This window comes from Scyliorhinus torazame, chromosome 3 (assembly GCF_047496885.1).
Source record: "Scyliorhinus torazame isolate Kashiwa2021f chromosome 3, sScyTor2.1, whole genome shotgun sequence".
Lineage (NCBI taxonomy): Eukaryota > Metazoa > Chordata > Chondrichthyes > Carcharhiniformes > Scyliorhinidae > Scyliorhinus > Scyliorhinus torazame.
The window spans coordinates 316,499,132-316,521,239 of NC_092709.1; the positions used below are offsets into that span (position 1 = coordinate 316,499,132).

The following is a 22,108-nucleotide window of genomic DNA, read 5'->3' on the forward strand; positions in this document are numbered from 1 at the left end:
GTCTTATGGTCTTATGCCTGGGTTTCCTCTAGGTGCTCTGGTTTCCTACGAAAGACCAAAGATGTGCAGGTTAGGTGGATTGACCATGATAAATTGCCCTTAAGTGTCCAGGGATGTGCAGGTTTGGTTATGGGGTTACAGGAATAGGGTGGAGTGGAGAGGGGAGTGGACATGGGTAGGGTCCTTATTCAAAGAGACGGTGCAGACCCTTTTTTAAAACAAATTTTGAGTACCCAATTCATTTTTTCCATTTAAGGGGCTATTTTAGCTTGGCCAATCCACCTACCCTGCACATCTTTGAGTTGTGGGGTGAAACCCACGCAACACAGGAAGAATGTGCAATCTCCAGACGGACAGTGACCCACAGCCGGGATCGAACCTGAGACCTCAGCGCCACGAGGCAGCAATGCTAACCACTGCGCCACCGTGCTACCCTAGCCAGTGCAGACCCGATGGGCCGAATGGCCTCCTTCTGCACTGTCGGAATTCTATGATTCTAAAGCCTGGAAAATCCTCAAAAAAGTCCGCGTTACAGCACCGATTGCTTTCTAAATCAGCGGGTTTTAGTCAGTGTGCCTCATTTCCCGGACATCCAGAAGTCGGGATGTAAAATTCTGTTGTGAGTTGGAGGAAGTTGGTGATTGGGGATTCCGAGTGGACACGGCACGGCCCAGCTTTGGGGCGGGCAAGCGTTTCCTCCTCGGAGTTGCTGGTCATTGGAGGACAGGCAGTGTTGGAGGAGGGGAAGTAGTGATCTGAACATTGCGATGCCCCGGGACCTGCTCGACACACGCCAATGGGTGAATAGTCCTTTGTGTGTCACCGCGGCCACGCAGTGCGCACGTCAGGGGGCCGGTTCCTGTTCGCTATCCGCTCCGCCACCCTCTGCTCGCCGAGACGCCGCTCAGTGGCAATCCAGCGCGGCGGGGGCGGGAATGGAAAGCGGGCTGCCGGTGCCGCAGAATCGCAACCTGCCGGCCGCTGTCACTCAGTGCTTCTCGGTGGTGGCGCTGTGCACGGCCGTGGCCGATCCCAACTGGTTCCAGGTCTCCATGAACGGCACCTCCCCGCAGATCTACGGAGTGGCTTATGTGGTGCGTCTGCAGGGAAACCTCACCGCAGGTAAAGCGGGCGGGGGCGGGGGGCAGTGCCACTTGTAGACAGCTCCCTCCTGTTAGAGGTGGACACCCCCGCCTCCCTCAATAGCCTGAGAGTTTCATAAACACCAGCACCAGTTATCCCCCCTCCTCTCTTTAAACCTTACTTTACAAACCTTGTATACCCCGCCCCCCCCCAGGCCCAGGAAGGAGGAACACAGAAAACATGCCCCAGTTAAATCCTGGGGTGACACTGATCACTAACTAGATCATCAAAGTTGCCAGGTTGAGTTATGGAAAATAACATGAACACATTAATGGCAGCTGCGTCACCTCAGGACACCCTGAAGTGCTTTAACAAGCCAATGGGGTACTTTTTGATCGATCAAAAGTAGGGCAGGCAGTTGGCCAAGTTTTCGCACAGCACAGCCCTACCATTCCGCAGTGAGCACAGTAAGAAGTCTTACAGGTTAAAGTCCAACAGTTACACTTACAGGTTAAAGTCCAACAGGTTTGTTTCGATGTCACTAGCTTTCGGAGCGCTGCTCCTTCCTCAGGTGAATGAAGAGGTATGTTCCAGAAACATATGTATGGACAGATTCAAAGATGCCAGACAATGCTTGGAATACGAGCATTAGCAGGTGATTAAATCTTTACAGATCCAGAGATGGGGTTACCCCAGGTTAAAGAGGTGTGCATTGTGTCAAGCCAGGACATTTGGTAGGATTTCGCAGGCCAGATGGTGGGGGATGAATGTAATGCGACATGAATCCCAGGTCCCAGTTGAGGCCGCACTCATGTGTGCGGAACTTGGCTATAAGTTTCTGCTCGGTGATTCTGCGTTGTCGCGCGTCCTGAAGGCCGCCTTGGAGAACGCTTACCCAGAGATCAGAGGCTGAATGCCCTTGACTGCTGAAGTGTTCCCCGACTGGAAGGGAACATTCCTGCCTGGTGATTGTCGCGCGATGTCCGTTCATTCGTTGTCGCAGCGTCTGCATGGTCTCGCCAATGTACCACGCTTCGGGACATCCTTTCCTGCAGCGTATGAGGTAGACCACGTTGGCCGAGTTGCACGAGTATGTACTGCGTACCTGGTGGGTCGTGTTCTCACGTGTAATGGTGGTATCCATGTCGATGATCTGGCACGTCTTGCAGAGATTGCCATGGCAGGGTTGTGTGGTGTCATGGTCACTGTTCTGAAGGCTGGGTATTTTGCTGCAAACAATGGTTTGTTTGAGGTTGCGCGGTTGTTTGAAGGCAAGTAGTGGGGGGGTGGGGATGACTTTGGCAAGATGAGACTGCTGCTCTTGACAAGATTCAGTTTTGGTGATGTTGGTGTGGGATCATTACAGAGACCCACAAGACTAGGTGCTCTTTCTCAATCAGCACTTTGGCAATCTGAAAGGATTGATGTGGGTTTAATCTCTCATCTAAAAAATTTTGCCTCCGACAGAATGCACTGGAAGAGTCCAGACGGGATTAGGCACTCAAATTCTGAAATGGGGCCTGGATTCACAACCTTGTGACTTGGGGGCTGTGCTACCACAGACACTAACACCTTCCCTATGCTCTCAACACATACTTTATTCGTTGGCTGGACAGCTGGTTCGTGATACAGAGCGAGGCCAGCAGCACGGGTTCAAGTCCCATACCATCTGAGGTTATTCATGCCTTCCCAACCTTGCCGCTCGCCTGAGGTGTGGTGATCCTCAGGTTAAATCACCACCAGTCAGCTCCCCCTGCGAAAGAGGAAAGCAGCTTATGGTCATTTGGCACTATGGCGACTATATTTGGCCCCGTGCTGATCCTGCTACTTCGCAGTGCTCAGTTCCTAAGACTTAAATCTTTTTCATCTCCGGAACATTTTGGTTCCCTCTCATCGACCTGCTTGAGTTCTTTAAAATTATGAAAGGTTTTGATGGAACCAATACCGAGAAAATGGCTCCAGAAGGAACACTGTCACTTTCTTCTTTTGATCATTGATCCTGACATGTTGGGAGTTTCCAACACATCAGAGGGAAAATTGTAAACTGGAACATGACAGGCTGAAAGACAGTTTAATTATTTTCAAGGCTACAGATCGGACGACGAGCCAAACAACCTCCATCCCAGGAAAGACCCCTGACCTGAGCCCCTCCAGCCCAGCCCAAGCACTTCCCCCCCCCCCCCCCTGACCTCACATCCCCTGAGGGATCCCCCCTTGGCACTTTGGAGGCAAGTGTAGGGAGGGTACTCACCCCCTTACTCCCCTTGGAGTGCTAGGTGCCAGGTTGGTGCTGCCAAGAGGCAGATACTGAAGGGGGAAACTGAGGTGGGGGGGGGGGGGGGCATTAGGTGAACCCATAACAAAGTGTTGCTCACTTGCGGGCAGGGGGGGGTCTGCTGCCACTAATTGAGGCAAGGGGGCTTATCGAGCGATTAGGGGGAGGGCTGCAGCAATATTCTGAGATCGGAGCACCCTTTAAAAATGGTATCTCAGCACGGTGGCACAGTGGGTTAGCCGTGTTGCCTCACGGCGCCGAGGTCCCAGGTTCGATGCCGGCTCTGGGTCACTGTCCGTGTGGAGTTTGCACATTGTCCCCGTGTCTGCGTGGGTTTCACCCCCACAACCCAAAGATGTGCAGGCTCGGTGGATTGGCCACGCTATATTGCCCCCTTAATTGGAAAAAAATGAATTGGGTGCACTAAACTTTTTTTTTAAATTTAAAATGGCCATTTTAGGAGCAAAATCAGAAAGTACGTTTTTGCACAATGGGTGGTGGAAATTTGGAACTCTCTAGATTCTGTTTTGGCGGTTTCCGGACTGAGATTAATGGTTGTTTTGTGAGGTAACGGTATGAAGGAGTCTGGACTAATGGGTTGATGAAGGAACATCTCAGACGCCCATGTTCCTGCATGTTATGGGGGAGCAGTCAGGATTGGATTTTTTGTTTATTGTCACGTGTACTGAAAAGAAAATACATAATGGGGCAACACAAGGTACACAATGTAACTACATAACACAGGCATCAGGTGAAGCATGCAGGGGTGTAGTGTTAATCAGGTCAGTCCATAAGAGGGTTGTTTAGGAGTCTGGTGACAGCGGGGAAGAAGCTGGTTTTGAGTCTGTTCGTGTGTGTTCTCATACTTCTGTATCTCCTGCCCGATGAAGAAGTTGAAAGAGTGAGTAAGCCGGGTGGGTAGGGTCTTTAATTATGCTGCCTGCTTTCCCCAGGCAGCGGGAGGTGTAGATGGAGTCAATGGATGGGAGGCAGGTTCGTGTGATGGACTGGGCAGCGTTCATGACTGTCTGAAGTTTCCTGCGGTCTTGGGCTGAGCAGTTGCCATATCAGGCTGTGATGCAGCCCGATAGGATGCTTTCTGTGGTGCATCTGTAAAAGTTGGTAAGAGTCAATGTGGACATGCCGGATTTCCTTAGTTTCCTGAGGAAGTATAGGTGCTGTTGTGCTTTCTTGGTGGTAGCGTCGACGTGGGTGGACCAGGACAGATTTTTGGAGATGTGCACCCCTAGGAATTTGAAACTGCTAACCATCTCCACCTCGGCCCCGTTGATGCTGATAGGGGTGTGGACAGTACTTTGCTTCCTGAAGTCAATGAGGATAGTGGAGTTGTGACCATAGCCAGATCAGCCATGATCTTATCGAATGGCAGAGCAGGCTTAATGGGGCCAAATAGCCTACTCCTTTAAAAAAAAAATTTAGAGTACCCAATTCATTTTTTCCAATTAAGGGGCAATTTAGCATGTTCAATCCACCTACCTTGCACATCTTTGGGTTGTGGGGGTGAAACCCACGCAAACACGGGGAGAATGTGCAAACTCCACACGGACAGTGACCCAGAGCCGGGATCGAACCTGGGACCTCAGCGCCGTAAGACTACACTGCTACCACCGCCACTGTGCTGCCCTCAAATAGCCTACTCCTACTCCCAAGTTCTGTATTCCTATGTTCCTGCTCTGAATACTGCTGGAAAGACAGGTATGTTGGTCAAGCTTTTCGTCTTGCACTTATTAGGTCAATAGCAAGAATGTCAAATTTCATTTCATTTAATTCATTTCCGACGCCCGTAGCAATTGATACTGTAGGAGAAAAAGGGCTGCTGTCAGGTTGGCAAGTCTGTTCTGATTTGTTGAGGTGTTTTGGTGAAAACAATGGGGAACAATTGGCTCCCTGTGCTAATTTCACCTTCTGTGTTGTGAGATTCTATGACTCTATGTCCATCACTAGAAAAAATAAATTTAACGGCAGGGAACTGGGACTAATGCAGTTTCAGTGAGCTGGCACAGGAACATTGTGCCAAATGGTCCCCATTGGATTTATCAAATTCTGTATTTTAACTGGTGTCACGTGGATGCTACAATTGATTCTTTGCCTCTGGGCTAGAAAAACCCCAGATGTTTTTTGTTCCTGTTGCTTACGATAATGATCAAAAGGGTGCCGTGTTTACCGAGTTATCCAGCTTCTATTAGAACCCATCACCTATTATAACACATTATTAACATGCTCGTATGGAGTAACCAGCCCCCCACCATCCTGACTTGGAAATATACCGCCATTCCTTCACTGTCGCTGGGTCAAAATCCTGGAAAATTCCTCCCTGACAGCACAGTGGGTGTACCTACAACTCGGGACTGCAGCGGTTCAGGAAGGCAACTCGCCATCACCTTCTCAAGGGATGAGCAAAAAAATGCTGGTCTAGCCAGTGATGGCTACATCCCATAAATACATTTTTAAAAAATGGCTTGAGTAGCCCGTTTCTGTCCTCTGAAGTCTATATAATTCTCAATGTAACACTCGTAACATCTGGTTACAAGAACATATTACATTTTGGGAAAGGAAGGCTTCCATTTATATTGTACTTCATTATGTCTCTTAGAAATGGCTTTAAGCTCTTTCCACAGTGAATGACTGAATTGCAGCACTTCTTACTGTGCAAGCAAGCTCAGCAGAAATTGAACTCATGGCTAGATATGCACATGAAAGTGAAAGGAATAGATGGGTATGTTAATGGGGTTGGATGAAGAAGGGAGGAAGCTTGTCTGGCACATAAACACGAGCACTGACCTATTGGATTGAATGGCTTCTTTCTGTGCTGCGAATAATTATGCAATTGCAGGGCCGTTAAACAATGAAGAGATGAATGACCAGTTGATATTTTCTTGGGTGTTGAGGAAGGGACAGTGACCAGAACACAGGAAGAACTAGCTCTTCAGACCTTCAACCAGTACTTTGAGATCTTGAAGATTCCCCTCCCCGCCTGAGCCCACAGAATAGGTGGGTAAATCCTTGATCAACATCTCAACCAATGGATGACAGTTCTAACAGTACAGTAATCCACCAGGCCTGCGGAGATTGTGTGTTATAGTCTTGTGATAAGGCGCGAGCCCACAACTTTCTGAAGAATTGGTAGGACTAGTAATTTAAATCTGCATTGCAAAACTGAGTGATACTTTGAAGTTGCATGTTTACTGTGCAACCAAGTACACACTCAAAACATTCTTTTATCTCTGGTAACTGGAAGTTTTGTGACCTCTTTGGTAATGGTCCATTCATTCATAAGTTAGCACAGTTAACACAATGGGAGCTTCAACAATGATTTGACGAGTATGTTTTCGTTAACATTAACATGTTTTATGTCATTCGATATCTTCACCTCATTGATGCATTCTTAAACACTCACAGGATTGTTTTACAACTTATTGTCCCTGACAACAATATATTGATATCTTGCTGAATTGCAAGAAAATTATTGTTAAGTCTATTAAAAATAGATTGGTAAGTCTGTTCCTGAGTTTAAAAGTAACCATTGTCAAAATGAAACCAGCCTCAGATGGAAGTGTTCTATGTGGATTATTTCCAGTGATTGGAACTGGGAATTGGGTCCCTTTGGGTATTGCCATTGAATTTGGTTGTGTTGCTCCTTCATGCCTTTGTACCAGGTAAATAGACTGCTAGCAAACTCTCTTTAGACTCCGGGCTAAGGAATGACTGCATGTTGGCATCTTACTGATTCTTGCTAATCAGGGAAAGGAGGAAAACTGAAAATAAAACTTAGAATAACCTTTGATTTCAAACAAGCATTTAATTATTGTTTCTGCATGAGGTCACTTTAAGGCAAGAGGCCACATGATACTCCCTCAGAACCTTTCTTTATCACGTGACTACGAAAGACACAGAATCCCTGTTGTTGAGCAAATCAAGGAGCACTTTAACATTTAATGCAGATGGAATGTAATCTGATTAGTGTATAAAAAGCACATGCAAGTAGGCAATCTACTCCGAATGTGGACAAAATCTAATTTAATAATTACAAAATGTTAATATTACTGAGAAAAGCAGCGAGCAAAATATAAGAGCAGCCACACACTGCAGTATGTTTTTATATATATTCTCTCATAGGATTTGGATGTCACTGACTAGACCAGCATTTATTGCCAACAGGGCAGCACGGTAGCACAAGTGACTAGCACTGTGGCTTCACAGCGCCAGGGTCCCAGGTTCGATTCCCCGCTGGGTCACTGTTTGTGTGGAGTCTGCACGTTCTCCCCGTGTCTGTGTGGGTTTCCTCCGGGTGCTCCGGTTTCCTCCCACAGTCCAAAGATGTGCAGGTTATGTGGATTGGCCATGCTAAATTGTCTTTTGTGTCCAAAAAGGTTAGGAGGGGTTATTGGGTTACGGGGATAGTGTGGAAGTGAGGGCTTAAGTGGGTCGGTGCAGACACGATGGGCCGAATGGCCTCCTTCTGTACTGTATGTTCTATGTCCTATTGCCCATTCCTAATTGCCCTTAAAGGTATTGATGATGTGCTGCCTTGCTGAACTGCTGCAGTCCATGTGGTGTTGGTACACCCACTGTGCTGTTAGGAAGTTCCAGGATTTTGACCCAGTGGCAGTGAAGGAACAGCGATTATAGTTCCAAATCAGGATGCTGTGCAGTTTGGAAGGGAACTTGCTGGTTGATGCTCCCTTGTGTCTGCCGCATTAATTAAATTGTCGGATGGGCCAGTGTAGACAGCACTTATTTCTCAATTCAAATAAAATGACTTATAATGGAGGACACCGGACCACAGAAAAGTTACATCTTCTCCATTGCTTTATTATAAGTGCACTTATAAACCCACTAAATATACTTTCAGATCCTCCTAGATGAAGATTGCACAGAGACAGCTGGTGATATGGAGCACAGTATAATGTGGAGTTTTGGATAACGATACAAGTTAGTATAGAAACTGTCAGTGATTGAGTTTAGTATGATGCAGTTATGTTCACAGTTGTTGAATTGCATTTATCTGGTCTGTTAGACTCCTGGCTTTGGACAGTGGAGCCTTTTTAATTTCCCACATTTCTAAGCTAGAAAATTGGAAACCAAAGGTCAGGTTTCTAAAATAGAAAATTTGTTTTTACTTATAACAGGAGACATTTGTTATTAAGGTTCTCAATGCCTCCAATGGAGTAGGAGCATGTTAATGTTGCTAAACTAGTAACAACAGTCCAGGCTAATTCTCTAGAGATTCAAATCCCACGATGGCAACTGGTAGAATTTAAATACAATTAATAAGATTTGCAATTGAAAGCCAGTCTCAATAATAGTGACCATGAAACCATTGCCAATTGTTGTCAAACTCCATCAGGTTCACTAAAAGAGAAGGAAATCTGCCATTTTTACCTGGTCTGGCCTACATGTGACCCCAGACCCAATGTGGTTCGCTCTTAACTGCCCTCTGAAATGACCTAGCAAGACACTCAGTTCAAGGTTATATATGGACGGGCAACAAATGCTGGCCTTGCCAGTGATGCCCACACCCCCCTAAAAGAATTTTTTAAAGCTAGAACCTCACGGGCGGCACGGTGACACAGTGGTTAGCACTGTTGCCTCACAGCGCCAGCGACCCAGGTCAATTCCAGCCTTGGGTGACTCTGGAGTTTGCATATTATCCCATTTCTGTGTGGGTTTCCTCTGGGTGCTCCAGTTTCCTCCCACGGTCCAAAGATGTGTGGGTTAGCGGATTGGTCATGCTAAATTGCCCCTTGGTGTCCAGGGATGTGTAGGTTAGACTGACGGATTATTGGGATCGGACGGGAAGTGGGCTTGGGTGAAGTACGCTTTCATAAGACCGGTGCAGACCCGATGGGCTGAATGGCCTCCTACTGCACTCTACGGATCCGATGATTCTAGAACACAACCTGTCATCCCACCCTGTATTTATATTTATTATAGTTATATGTTTTAGATATTTCTCCACTGTTATGGTTTTCAACCTTGCAAAAGCTAACAACCTCTCTTCTCACTCTATAATTGTAAGAAGTCTGACAACACCAGGTTAAAGTCCAACAGGTTTGTTTCGATGTCACTAGCTTTCGGAGCGCTGCTCCTTCCTCAGGTGAATGAAGAGGTATGTTCCAGAAACACATATATAGACAAATTCAAAGATGCCAAACAATGCTTGGAATGCGAGCATTAGCAGGTGATTAAATCTTTACAGATCCAGAGATGGGGTGACCCCAGGTTAAAGAGGTGTGAATTGCATCAAGCCAGGACAGTTGGTAGGATTTTGCAGGCCAAATGGTGGGGGATGAATGTAATGCGACATGAATCCCAGGTCCCGGTTGAGGCCGCACTCGTGTGCGAAACTTGGCTATAAGTTTCTGCTCGGCGATTCTGCGTTGTCGCGCGTCCTGAAGGCCGCCTTGGAGAACGCTTACCCGGAGATCAGAGGCTGAATGCCCTTGACTGCTGAAGTGTTCCCCGACTGGAAGGGAACATTCCTGCCTGGTGATTGTTGCGCGATGTCCGTTCATTCGTTGTCGCAGCGTCTGCATGGTCTCGCCAATGTACCACGCTTCGGGACATCCTTTCCTGCAGCGTATGAGGTAGACAACGTTGGCCGAGTCGCACGAGTATGTACCGCGTACCTGGTGGGTGGTGTTTTCACGTGTAATAGTGGTATCCATGTCGATGATCTGGCACGTCTTGCAGAGATTGCCATGGCAGGGTTGTGTGGTGTCGTGGTCACTGTTCTGAAGACTGGGTAGTTTGCTGCAAACAATGGTTCGTTTGAGGTTGCGCGGTTGTTTGAAGGCAAGTAGTGGGGGTGTGGGGATGACCTTGGCAAGATGTTCATCGTCATCAATGACGTGTTGAAGGCTGTGAAGAAGATGACGTAGTTTCTCCGCTCCGGGGAAGCACTGGACGACGAAGGGTATTCTGTCGGTTGTGTCCCATGTTTGTCTTCTGAGGAGGTCGGTGCGGTTTTTCGCTGTGGCGCGTTGGAACTGTCGATCGATGAGTCGAGTGCCATATCCCGTTCGTACGAGGGCATCTTTCAACGTCTGTAGATGGCTGTTACACTCCTCCTCGTCTGAGCAGATCCTGTGTATACGGAGCGCTTGTCCATAGGGGATAGCTTCTTTAATGTGTTTAGGGTGGAAGCTGGAGAAGTGGAGCATCGTGAGGTTATCTGTGGGTTTGCGGTAAAGCGAAGTGCTGAGGTGACCGTCCTTGATGGAGACGAGTGTGTCCAAGAATGCAACGGATTTTGGAGAGTAGTCCATGGTGAGTCTGATGGTTGGATGGAACTTATTAATGTCATCGTGTAGTCGTTTCAGTGATTCTTCGCCGTGGGTCCAAAGGAAAAAAATGTCATCGATGTATCTGGTGCCAAGAATGCGATCTGGTACCGCCACAGCGAAAAACCGCACCGACCTCCTCAGAAGACAAACATGGGACACAACCGACAGAATACCCTTCGTCGTCCAGTACTTCCCCGGAGCGGAGAAACTACGTCATCTTCTTCACAGCCTTCAACACGTCATTGATGACAATGAACATCTTGCCAAGGTCATCCCCACACCCCCACTACTTGCCTTCAAACAACCGCGCAACCTCAAACGAACCATTGTTTGCAGCAAACTACCCAGTCTTCAGAACAGTGACCACGACACCACACAACCCTGCCATGGCAATCTCTGCAAGACGTGCCAGATCATCGACATGGACACCACTATTACACGTGAAAACACCACCCACCAGGTACGCGGTACATAGTTGTGCGACTCGGCCAACGTTGTCTACCTCATACGCTGCAGGAAAGGATGTCCCGCAGCGTGGTACATTGGCGAGACCATGCAGACGCTGCGACAACGAATGAACGGACATCGCGCAACAATCACCAGGCAGGAATGTTCCCTTCCAGTCGGGGAACACTTCAGCAGTCAAGGGCATTCAGCCTCTGATCTCCGGGTAAGCGTTCTCCAAGGCGGCCTTCAGGACGCGCGACAACGCAGAATCGCCGAGCAGTAACTTATAGCCAAGTTTCGCACACATGAGTGCGGCCTCAACCGGGACCTGGGATTCATGTCGCATTACATTCATCCCCCACCATCTGGCCTGCAAAATCCTTCCAACTGTCCTGGCTTGATGCAATTCACACCTCTTTAACCTGGGGTCACCCCATCTCTGGATCTGTAAAGATTTAATCACCTGCTAATGGTCGCATTCCAAGCATTGTTTGGCATCTTTGAATTTGTCTATATATGTGTTTCTGGAACATACCTCTTCATTCACCTGAGGAAGGAGCAGCGCTCCGAAAGCTAGTGACATCGAAACAAACCTGTTGGACTTTAACCTGGTGTTGTAAGACTTCTTACTGTGCTCACCCCAGTCCAACGCCGGCATCTCCACATCACTCTATAATTGTTTCAACCATTCTTCTCGCAGGTGCAAACTCTGCTGTTACAAAAACAGCTTGGATGATTGTCGAGGGATCATGGCTAGGGACACGACATGGAGTGTCTATTGGGAAACTGTAGTCTTGCAAATTAGGAAAGTGGAGCATTGGCCAGTTGCAGTTGGCCAACGGCGGTACTTGCCGTTGTTACCGTTTGCAGTTCCGACTTGTAAAATCTAGTTTACTCTCAGTGCCGTCTCAATAGGGATGGGCAATAAATGCGGTCTTACCGGTGGTACCCACATCCTGAGAACAAACGTACACAAAGAGAGGGTTGAACCACCTTCATTGAAGTGCTTAATCTGCAGCAAAATGCCACAAAGTGGGGGTGGTTTAAGGAGTCTACTTTACAGACAAACCAGATACTGCAATTCTAGACCATGCTGAGAACTCTTAAGGGCAGGGCGCATGAAAATCGCCCATTGTTCCGGTCCTGATAGTTATGCAATAGGTTTTACTGGAATTATTGTGAACAGTTAAGGACAGGATTGCTCTAAACTGGGAAGCCGACTGTTTAGCCTGTTAGCCGGTACTGTCCTGGTTAACATGTGGAAAGTGTTTACTTGGTCAATATAACATTGACCATGAGCCACCAAGTATCAGTGCCTTTCAGAAAGAAATGGTGAAAGTTTGGATGTTGGTCAATTAATATTTGGATGTCAATGCAGCTTATTGTATTTAATCATGTCATAAGTGCTTCACACAATGACTGTTCGGTAGGTGAATGCACCAGCCTTTCTCTATCAGCAACATTCCATGAACAATAGAGATGAATAAGAAATTATTTTGGGTTTTTCTTTGTAGATGGTAATATTTGAAGGAGGAATATTTGACCACAGCCTGGGAAAGCTCTTTATTCTACTTCAGATACTGGGATCTTTACAATCCACCTGAACAGACAGGTGGGACTTCAATTTTCATTTTAACGATATACATTAATGGGATGTGAGCATTGCTGGCAAGGCCAGCACTTGTTGCTGTTGGTTATGGGTTGGTGATGGTCAGAGTCATTTCCAGCCCAGAATCATAGAATGTACAGTGCAGAAGGAGGCCATTCAGCCTATCAAATCTACACCAGTCCTTGGAAAGAGCACCCTGCTTAAATCCACACCTCCACCCTATCCCGGTAATCCTACCTAACCTTTTTGGGCACTATGGGCAATTTAGCATGGCCAATCTACCTAAGCTGCTAATCTTTGGACTGTGGGAAGAAACCGGAGCACCCGGAGGAAACCCATGCAGACACTGAGAGAATGTGCAGACATAGATACATAGAAGATAGGAGCAGGAGGAGGACTTTTGGCCCTTCGAGCCTGCTCCGCCATTCATCACGATCATGGCTGATCATCCAACTCAATAGCCTAATCCTGCTTTCGCCCCATAACCTTTGATCCCATTCGCCCCAAGTACTATATCTAGCCGCCTCTTGAATATCTTCAACGTTTTAGCATCAACTATTTCCGTGGTAATGAATTCCACCGGCTCACCACTCTTTAGGTGAAGAAATGTCTCCACGTAGACATTGACCCAAGCCGGGACTCGAACCTGGAACCCTGGAGCTGTGAAGCGACAGTGCTAACATGTTGCTCACATCCCATTAATGTATACAGTTAAAATCAAAATTGAAGTCCCACGTGTCTGTTCAGGTGGATTTTAAAGATCCCAGGATCTGAAGAAGAATTGTGAGCCCTCCCTGACTGTGGTCAACCATGATCTGCAGTGCTACCGTGCCTACCAGAAGGAGGCCATTCAGCCTATTTCGTCCATGTGGGCTCCCCGGGGAGCAATCTAGTGGGTCCATGTTCAATCCCTGTAGCCCCTGAAGGTTTATTTCCTTCAAGTGCCCACCCAATTTCCTTTTGAAGTCATTGATCATTTCCTCTTCCACCATCCTGCGTTCCAGGTCATTACCACGCTACGTAAAGCATTCTTTTTTACTTTCCACCTTCAACTCTTGCCCAGAATCTTAAACCTGTGCCCATCAGTCCTTGTATCACCATGATACAAGTGATAATAGTGGTGATCCACCTTTTAGAACCACTGCAGTTAATGTGGTATAGGTACACCCGCAGTGCTATGAGGGAGGGGGTTCCAGGATTTCAACCCTGTAATGATGAAGGAATGGTGGTACATTTCCACGTCAGGTTTATGTGCCGCCATTGAGAGGAACTTGTAGTTTGTGGCTTTTTCAGGCGTACGCTGCCCTTGTCTTACTAGGTGGTAGAGTTTGCAGGTTGAAGGTGCTGTTGTTGAAGGAACCTTGGCAAGTTGCCGCAGTGCATCTTGCATATGGCACACAATGCTGCCCCTGAGCACCATACCTCATGTCTCTAGTTGAGCAGAAGTCAAAATTTGCTTCAAATTGGGTGTTTGTTTCTTTCTCTTCCTGTCAACACCACATTTTCTGCATTGTTCGATTGCCTCCTGTGATCAGTTGTAATATACCTACATGGGGAGAGAGAAACGCACACTAAAAGTTCTATCTTGACTAACTTACCCCTTAGTGTCCAGGGAAATGCAAGTTAGGTTACGGGGATAGGGCAGGTTGGATGGGGGAGTGGACTGAGTAGAGTGCTCTTTCGTAGGGTCTGTGCAGATTCAATGGGCCGAATGGCCTCCTGCAACACCAGAGATTCTATGATTCTTTGTAATATAAGTGTTCAACCTTTTTCAGCACATTTCCCACAAATACAATTTGCCTTGTGAAGCTAAGTCTCCTGAGTGCCTTTCAATTGTTATTGAGGAGTAACCTGTTACCTTGAAAGTAAGTACTCACAGTCCAACCTCCTAATCAGAAGCTAAATGTCTTTTATTCACCTTTGTGTCTCTGCTTTTCAGTCAACAAGACTAGGTTATTGGGCCCACCTGCTTAGTATTATTGGGAAAAAGATGGTCCCGATTTTGGAAGATGAGGTGGTTCTGCTGAGGGAGGAAACTTGAGTGATTTAACACTGTCATGATGATAACGACTGATCTTCATACAGCACCCTTTCAGTCACAAAGGTGCTTTATAGGGGAAGTCATGGGCACCAAACCAAAAGTGGGTGGGACATATAGGATGGGAACTGAAGGTGGGTTGAAGAGGTAGTTTTGATGTGGCTTTTAAAGCTTGCGAGAGATGTGGCGAGGCAAAGTCTGAATTCAAACTGTTCTGTAGATCTTTCTTGCCCCCAGGCATCTGGTCCAATAGCCACGTGCCATTCTCCAGTGATTTATAAACCTTATTGGCAGAGGTGATGTAACTTGTTGCTGTCGTCATTGTACTGATACAGGAAGTTAGATCAAATGGCAAGCGTATCTGCCACTAAAAAAGTACATAGGAACTTCCTGAAGCTTTCTGCTAACAGCTGATATCTGTGCCAAAAAACAGCTACGTTGGTAGAAAAAGCCCTATGAATAGCAATTTAGTAATTAGTACTGAGAACATTTTTCACAGTAGCCAGTAATTTCTGGAAGGGTTACTGGAGAAGCTCAGAACTGACTGTGTGATGTTAATCAGTACTGATACAATCTTCCCTGTAATGATGCACTCCAGATTCCCTCTCCAGTACCCAAGAATTATCTACTTTGTGTGACTATTCAGATTGTATCTTCTGGATTTGGCTTGTCTCAGAAAGTTTGAAGCACCATCTCCCTCAGCAAACCATTTATTCTTTGTCATGGGTTCAAATCTTCTCTTTTGTTTTCAGTAGTAAGCTTTATTTTCTAAAAGATAGAGGAATGGGAAGGCGGTTCCTATCCATGGAGTGCACATCTTGTTCCACGTGGGAACTCTGGGTGCTGGATAACTATCACCCCTGGTGCTGGATAACTATCACCAGCTGGAGTTTGTGTTTAAGTTCATTCGTGGCCTCTACAAATTAGTGATTTGTCAGACGAGACCGAATACATGATTGCTAAATTTACTGACGACTCAAAGATAGGTAGGAAAGTAAGTTGTGAAGAGGACATAAGGAACGCGATTCTACCAAAAGCGAACAAAGTCCCATAGCGAGCATGTTAGCTCCGTGTTTCCCGATGCACGCAGTGCCAAGAAATACATGGCTATTCAACGTGACTCGTGTTGAATAAGAGGCCTGAACAGGGAATGCACAGCTGAGGCTGTACATAGCTCCGTTTTGTACACTGGGGAGCTCCGCTCGCTGGAACTTCCCATTGTAGCAAGAGATCAGGACACCATCTTTAAATGGCGTCCCGATCTCCGAGACCCCCAAAACAATCCACCCCCCCTTCCCCCAGCCCGAACGCAGTACGGGAGGGTGCCCAGCCTCTCTCCACACCCCAGCCCCCCCCCCCCCCCCCCCCAACCCCAGGTCCCCAATACCCACATTGGTTAACTCCGGCCCAATCACATGCAGACAATGCCAGCTGAGCACCTTGGCAGTGCCAGGTTGGCACCTAGATGGCACTCAGGGTGCCAGGCTGGCACTGACATGCCAGTGCACCACCCTTCCCTGAGGGCATTGTTGCTCGTTTTAGCCTTAGTTTAATTGCTCTTGTTCTGTCACCTTTGCTCTTGAGTCGCCAGGTATCTTTCTGATACCGCCACGTGGTTCAAGTCCGAGTTATGATCAATAATCCAACACACTGCTTAGTAAGAGTTAAATCAACGTACATTTATTATATACAGCAATCAATACTTATACAGTAATTCTACTTCTAAGCTACTTCCTACAACTAACAGGCCAATACTTAACTTTGGAAATGGCCCACCAGGTCAGGGAAACAAATGGCCTTTCGTATGGGTTCTGAGCCTGCGGGATTCAAAGCTAGTACAGGTCGATAGTCAGGAGTGTCTATCTCGTAACGAGCGTTGGAGTAAGACTTACTGTTTCTTGCGGCTGTTGTAGAGGGTCAGCAGAAGGGTGCGGAGAGGAGAAGAAGGGTCGAATTGAACTTGGCTCCTATTGTTATAGTCCCCGTGGGCTTCCCGCCTCTTGGGGCGGATCTTGTACCTGGTTCCAAGTGATTGGACTTGGTCCCAATCACTTGGTTCGATATTCTCCAATGCTGGAGCGATTCCTTGATCGATGGGCGGTTTCGAGGTGGTCAGTCACCTCTCTTTGTATCAGCTCCTGCTGGCGCCGAAAAGTCTGGGTTGGCTTTGTGTGTCTAATTTGTAGCATATTGTTCCCGGGGATTCCTAATTTATATGCAGATGGCTGGTGTGTTGTCATGTTGATGGCTGCAGGTATCGATTCTGTCTGGCCTCCCCAGAGGCGAATACACAGTTTTGCCTGCAGCTGACTGTTTGAGTCCTGTTGGCTGATTTTCCCATCAGCCTCTTCCGTTCTCCATTTTAAATCAGGGTTTGGCCATTCTAATCGGGAGTTAGCCATTTTACATGGCTACAGCATGCAACTGGAGGCCTCTGGGAGACCCCCGCAAGTGCCGTTCCGCCTCGTCCCTGTTTGTGGGGACCAGTGCTGAACGGCGCTCATCTAAGGTCTCTGAGGCGAAGGGATCGAATCACAAAGCCTCCCGATACCATAAGAATCTGCACTTTAGAGTGAGGCTTACTGCTTGCCCTAATATGCAGATTTGATAAATGTGATCCCGTGCATTGCAATGTCTCGCAAGATTGCGTTGAATCTCACGAGGCATTGCGAGCCGGGTAGATCCCGTGGGCGGGTCTCCCGGCTTTCAACGGCAACGCTGTTGCGAGCTACTTTTCCGGCGTCCAAAGAGTCTGCTAAGGTAATATAAATAGGTTAAATGAGTGGATAAAAAAGTGGCAGATGGAGCATAATGTGGGAAAATGTGAACTTGTCTATTTGGTAGGAAGAATAGAAAAGCAGCATATTATTTAAATGGAGGGAGATGTGGGTGACAACAAAGAACAATACGGCACAGGAACAGCCCTACGGGCCCTCCAAGCCTGCGCCCTGGTACGTGAATCACAAAAAGTTAATATGCAGGAACAGGAAGTGGTTAGGAAGGTGAATGGAATGTTGTCATTTATTGCAAGGGGGATGGAATACATAAGTAGCCAAGTTTTGTTCCATTTGTGTAGGGTGTTGGTGAGGCCACATCAACCATACCACGCATAGCTTGGTCTCCTATAGGAAAGACATAACTGCATTATAAGCAGCACAGAGTGAATTCTGGAGTGCAGAAGGAGGCCATTCGGCCCATCGAGTCTGCACCGACCCTCTGAAAGACCACTCTCTTTAGGCCCACTCACCCGCCCTGCCACTGTAACCCTGCCTAACCTACGCATCTTTGGCCACTAAGGGGCAATTTAGCCTGGCCAATCTAGGCCTAACCAAATCTATGGACTGCGGGTGGAAACCGGAGCACCTGGAGGAAACCCATGCAGACACGGCGGGAAAGTGCAAATGCCATTCAGACAGTCACCCGCGAATTATGCGGCACGTCTGAGGGGCCATTGCCAAAGGCCCTCCCAGCGATACTCCAGTCCCGACCGGCAGAATTCCCGATGGCGTGGTTCTAACCACGCCTGGCTGGTCGGGGCTCTCGAGTGGCCGCCCTGGTGGGGCGGGGGGGTGGAAGAATCAAGCACCAGGGGGGGGCCTTATGGGCTTCCAGGGCGGCGATCGGGCAGGTCATATGGAGCGGCGCGGGACAGATCGGTGGGACCTTGTTTGTTGGTCCAGGTCCGCCGGCTGAGTCCGCCGTCGCATTTGGCGGGGCCGCTGGAGGCCGCCGCCATGTGCATGAGCGGACTCGGAAGCGGACCTGGATCCTATCCCCAGCCAAAGCTGCGTGAAGCTCCCCGGGTCCCTCCCAGCAGGTAGGTGAATTGGTCTTTATTTTTTTAAGAAAAGTTTGGAGTGAAGCGCCAGAGTTTTTACGCCGACGTGGGGACATGGAACATAGAACATTACAGCGCAGTACAGGCCCTTCGGCCCTCGATGTTGCGCCGACATAGCCCCATTTTTGGAGAATCCAGCCCAAAGGGTCTCGCATTTAAGATGGAGATGAAGCAGGGTCATTGGATACTTTGAAAGCTGAATTAGATATGACAAGGGAGTCAAAGGGTAAACGCCGATCAGCCATTGAATGCAGAGCAGGTTTGAGAGGCCAAATGATGTACTCTTCCTAATTCGTACATTTGTTTGTATGTATGTTCGTAACCTTCCTCAACTCTACAGCCCGTCTCCCCCTGCCACGTGCAAAATCAAATTTTCCCCTCTTATTCTAGCCTTTTGCACACTCTCCCTGCGCTTGCTTCACTACTGCTGGCTGTATATCAAGCTGCAAAGGCTCTAGGCTCTGGAATGTAAGCCTTAAACCTCTCTGGTCTCACCAATTTCAAGGCCCTCCTTGAAACTCATCAGTTTGACAAAGCCTTTAGCTGCCTCCTAATATCTCCTATAGCTTTCTGCTTCTTGTCTTATCGCTCTGTAAATTTGCTGCAAGTTCCTATAACTTTTGAATGTCCCTGTATTGATTCAGTGCAGTTACTGCCGATACAGAGATTTCAGATTAGATACTTAAAAATGTGGGGCAGCTGCTACATAATGTACAATTTTTAAATATTTGCTTTCCATTTTCCCCCCATATTCCTTTATACACTCTGTTCACTTTTTAAATGAAGTATTTCTGCCTTTTAGGTTTGATAAATTCCACCAGTTCCTGCCTCCCCCATACTCATGACATGAACATCTTTGAAAATGTGTCCCAGTGAGAAACAGGAAACCATTCTTACTACAGCTAATAGACAGGTTTATACATCACACTTGTGTGGACTACTTATGTGTTGATATTTATAGCAGCCAAAAACAAAGAATTTGTAGCCAGAATCTTGTGACTTTTGAGTCTATGTAACTTACTCCTGAAACTAATCATTTTCTCATAAAAAGAATAAGGTCTACTTTATCAATTTTGGCCACATAACTAACCATATTTTGATCATTCATTAATCCTTACTCCTAAGTAGTGCTAACATGTGGTGTTTGTTCCGTGGCAATAGTTTGATACTTCCTACAAGGCATCATTCCACCCAGTGAACAGAGTCATAGTGATATTTATAGTCATAAAATGGTAATCTCAATAATAATCATGAAACTACTGGATTGTTGTAAAACAAAAAGATCGGGTTCACTCGTGTCCGTCCTGCAGGATCTCCATGCACTGACCATCTCCAGTACTTAAGCCAGTTTTGTGGTTGACTTATTTAAGATTAATGGTGATCCGCAGGATGTTGATGTCAGGAGAGAGAGGGTTGTTTGGTTTCCTGCTGTTGGGGTTGGCTACCATTTTGGCTACCATAGTTCTGGGATGGACGTTGCTTTCCATTCATGTTAACCAGGTGTTGTTACGTGTAGCCATTGACTCACTAACTACTCGAGGAACTGGAACTGGAACTGAGCTTTGTGTAATCACTGATGAACAGCCCCACTCTACTTCTGCACTCAATCATGAGGGAGCTGACCATAGCTGGGTCTACAATGTGGTACCGGGAAACTCAAAACGTCCTGGGGCTGTTTCCCATGTATAACTTTTGCATGCTTGATTTCATTGAAATCATGCGATTTCAATTGTGTGTATACTTTTGGAGTCCAATACCTATTGCAAGTAGAGCATTATTTTACATGGCTTCATTTGCAAACACTTCCTATGAGTTAGATTGGGGAGGATGTGGGAAGGGACTTTCCAGAGACCTCCTGAGACCTAGGTTCAGGTTCAACTAGTGGAATATATCACCACTGTACATCAAAGAGAGCCAAGAACAATGCTGCAAAAGGGCGAGTGAAAGCAAAATGGGCTTAGCTGGGGTGGGTGTGATATATCATTTAATGGTTATAGCCACCCCACCTCACGTATATCAGGTTTTATCCTGTACCAAATGAGCTGTGTGTCAAATTGGTTCTATTTCTGTCACTGTAACACCAGTTTGTGAGTATGTGGTTTGTATGGGGGATGATACAGTATGGCTTGTTTCACAGTCATATTTTCCTATCCATAACCTATTGCACACTGGGAGGGATAAGTATTGGATGTCATTTGTAATAATGGGCTAACCTACAACTCATTCGATGAATCATTGCTGGAATCATAGAATCATAGAATTTAAAGTGCAAAAGGAGGCCATTTGGCCCATCGAGACTGCACCGGCCCTTGGAAAGAGCACCCTTCTTAAGTCCACGTCTCCAACGTATCCCCATTACCCAGAAACGACACCAAACCTTTGGACACTAAGGGGCAATTTAGCATGGCCAATCTACCTAACCTACACATCCTTGGACTGTGGGAGGAAACTGGAGCACCCGGAGGAAACCCACGCAGACACGGGGCGAAAGTGCAAACTCCACACACACAGTCACCCAGGTGGAATTGAAGGCGGGTCCCTGGAGCTGAGAGGCAGTACTGCCAGCCACTGTGCCACCGTGCCGCCCATTGCTGAATTATGATCAATGGTAGAACTGCAGTGTGGGCATTTTGTAATATATTTTAGATATATGACGGTTAATTAGGTAGGGACTTTGCCTCTTCCGTTTTCTTCTCTGCTTTCTTGAAGAGGCTGATTTACATTGGGGATGTGGCTCCGTCGGCAACAACAGCTCTCCAGCTCCCCCAATTACCATCATTCATAAGTGCACCCTAATAGGCTCTTTTATCAAAGAAGTGTTACGGCCACGTACAGTCCTCCTCTCGCTCAATATTCGCAGCCTGTGTTACTTTCAGCAGCAATCGCAGAGTAGTGAACCGATGGTGGGACACGTCTTGATTTTCCCCCTTTGTAGCTTGGCATTGACCCAGCAGAGAGGAGAATAATGTGAAGGTAAAATACGATCCTGTTTTGGGTTTATACATTAGACTCGCCCTGGCCACTTTTATTAAGCGAACCCTGTGTCACTTACGAACCAGAGTGTGCCTTTATCTGCCCAAATCTAGGTAAATGTAGCGTGACTCGGGATCACCAGAAAAGGCTTGCCACTCTAGTTCAGCTTTCAGGTTGTTGTGTGTTTTTTTTTTGGGTGGGTGGAAGAATATTACACTTGCATCATAGCAAGTTTCAGTGGATACATTTATTTCTAATTGTTTGGTCGTACGGAACTTGAGTACTGCTGAAAAAAGACATTTTGTCAAAGGTTTTCGCCTTTTTAAAAATTTGTTCATGGGATGTGGGTGTCACGGACCTAATTGCCCTTGAACTGTGTGGCTCACTCGGCCCTTTCAGAGGGTATTTAAGAGTCAGCCACATCTGGAGTCTGCTGAGGACCCGGGTTCAAGCCCGACCCTGGGTCGCTGTCCATGTGCACGGTAGGTGAATCGGCCACTCTAAATTTCCCCTTAATTGGAAAAAAAAATATTTGGGT

At 47.0% G+C, this 22,108-nt stretch overlaps 1 protein-coding gene across 3 annotated transcripts in view; it reads left to right on the top strand.

Annotated features, from left to right (window-relative positions):
- Nucleotides 1-740: 740 nt before the first annotated feature.
- The window catches only part of LOC140409257 (transmembrane protein 127), a 43,802-nt gene continuing 22,434 nt past the window's right edge, over nucleotides 741-22,108 (top strand). The window contains exon 1 of one of the 3 annotated variants that reach the window (XM_072497596.1): nucleotides 741-1,122. In XM_072497596.1, the coding sequence (XP_072353697.1) occupies nucleotides 768-1,122 (355 nt within the window). In that variant the 5' untranslated portion in view covers nucleotides 741-767. Of the gene's footprint in view, nucleotides 1,123-1,626; nucleotides 1,739-22,108 lie in introns of those variants that run through there. The other 2 variants (XM_072497595.1, XM_072497597.1) reach the window with 2 other exon arrangements.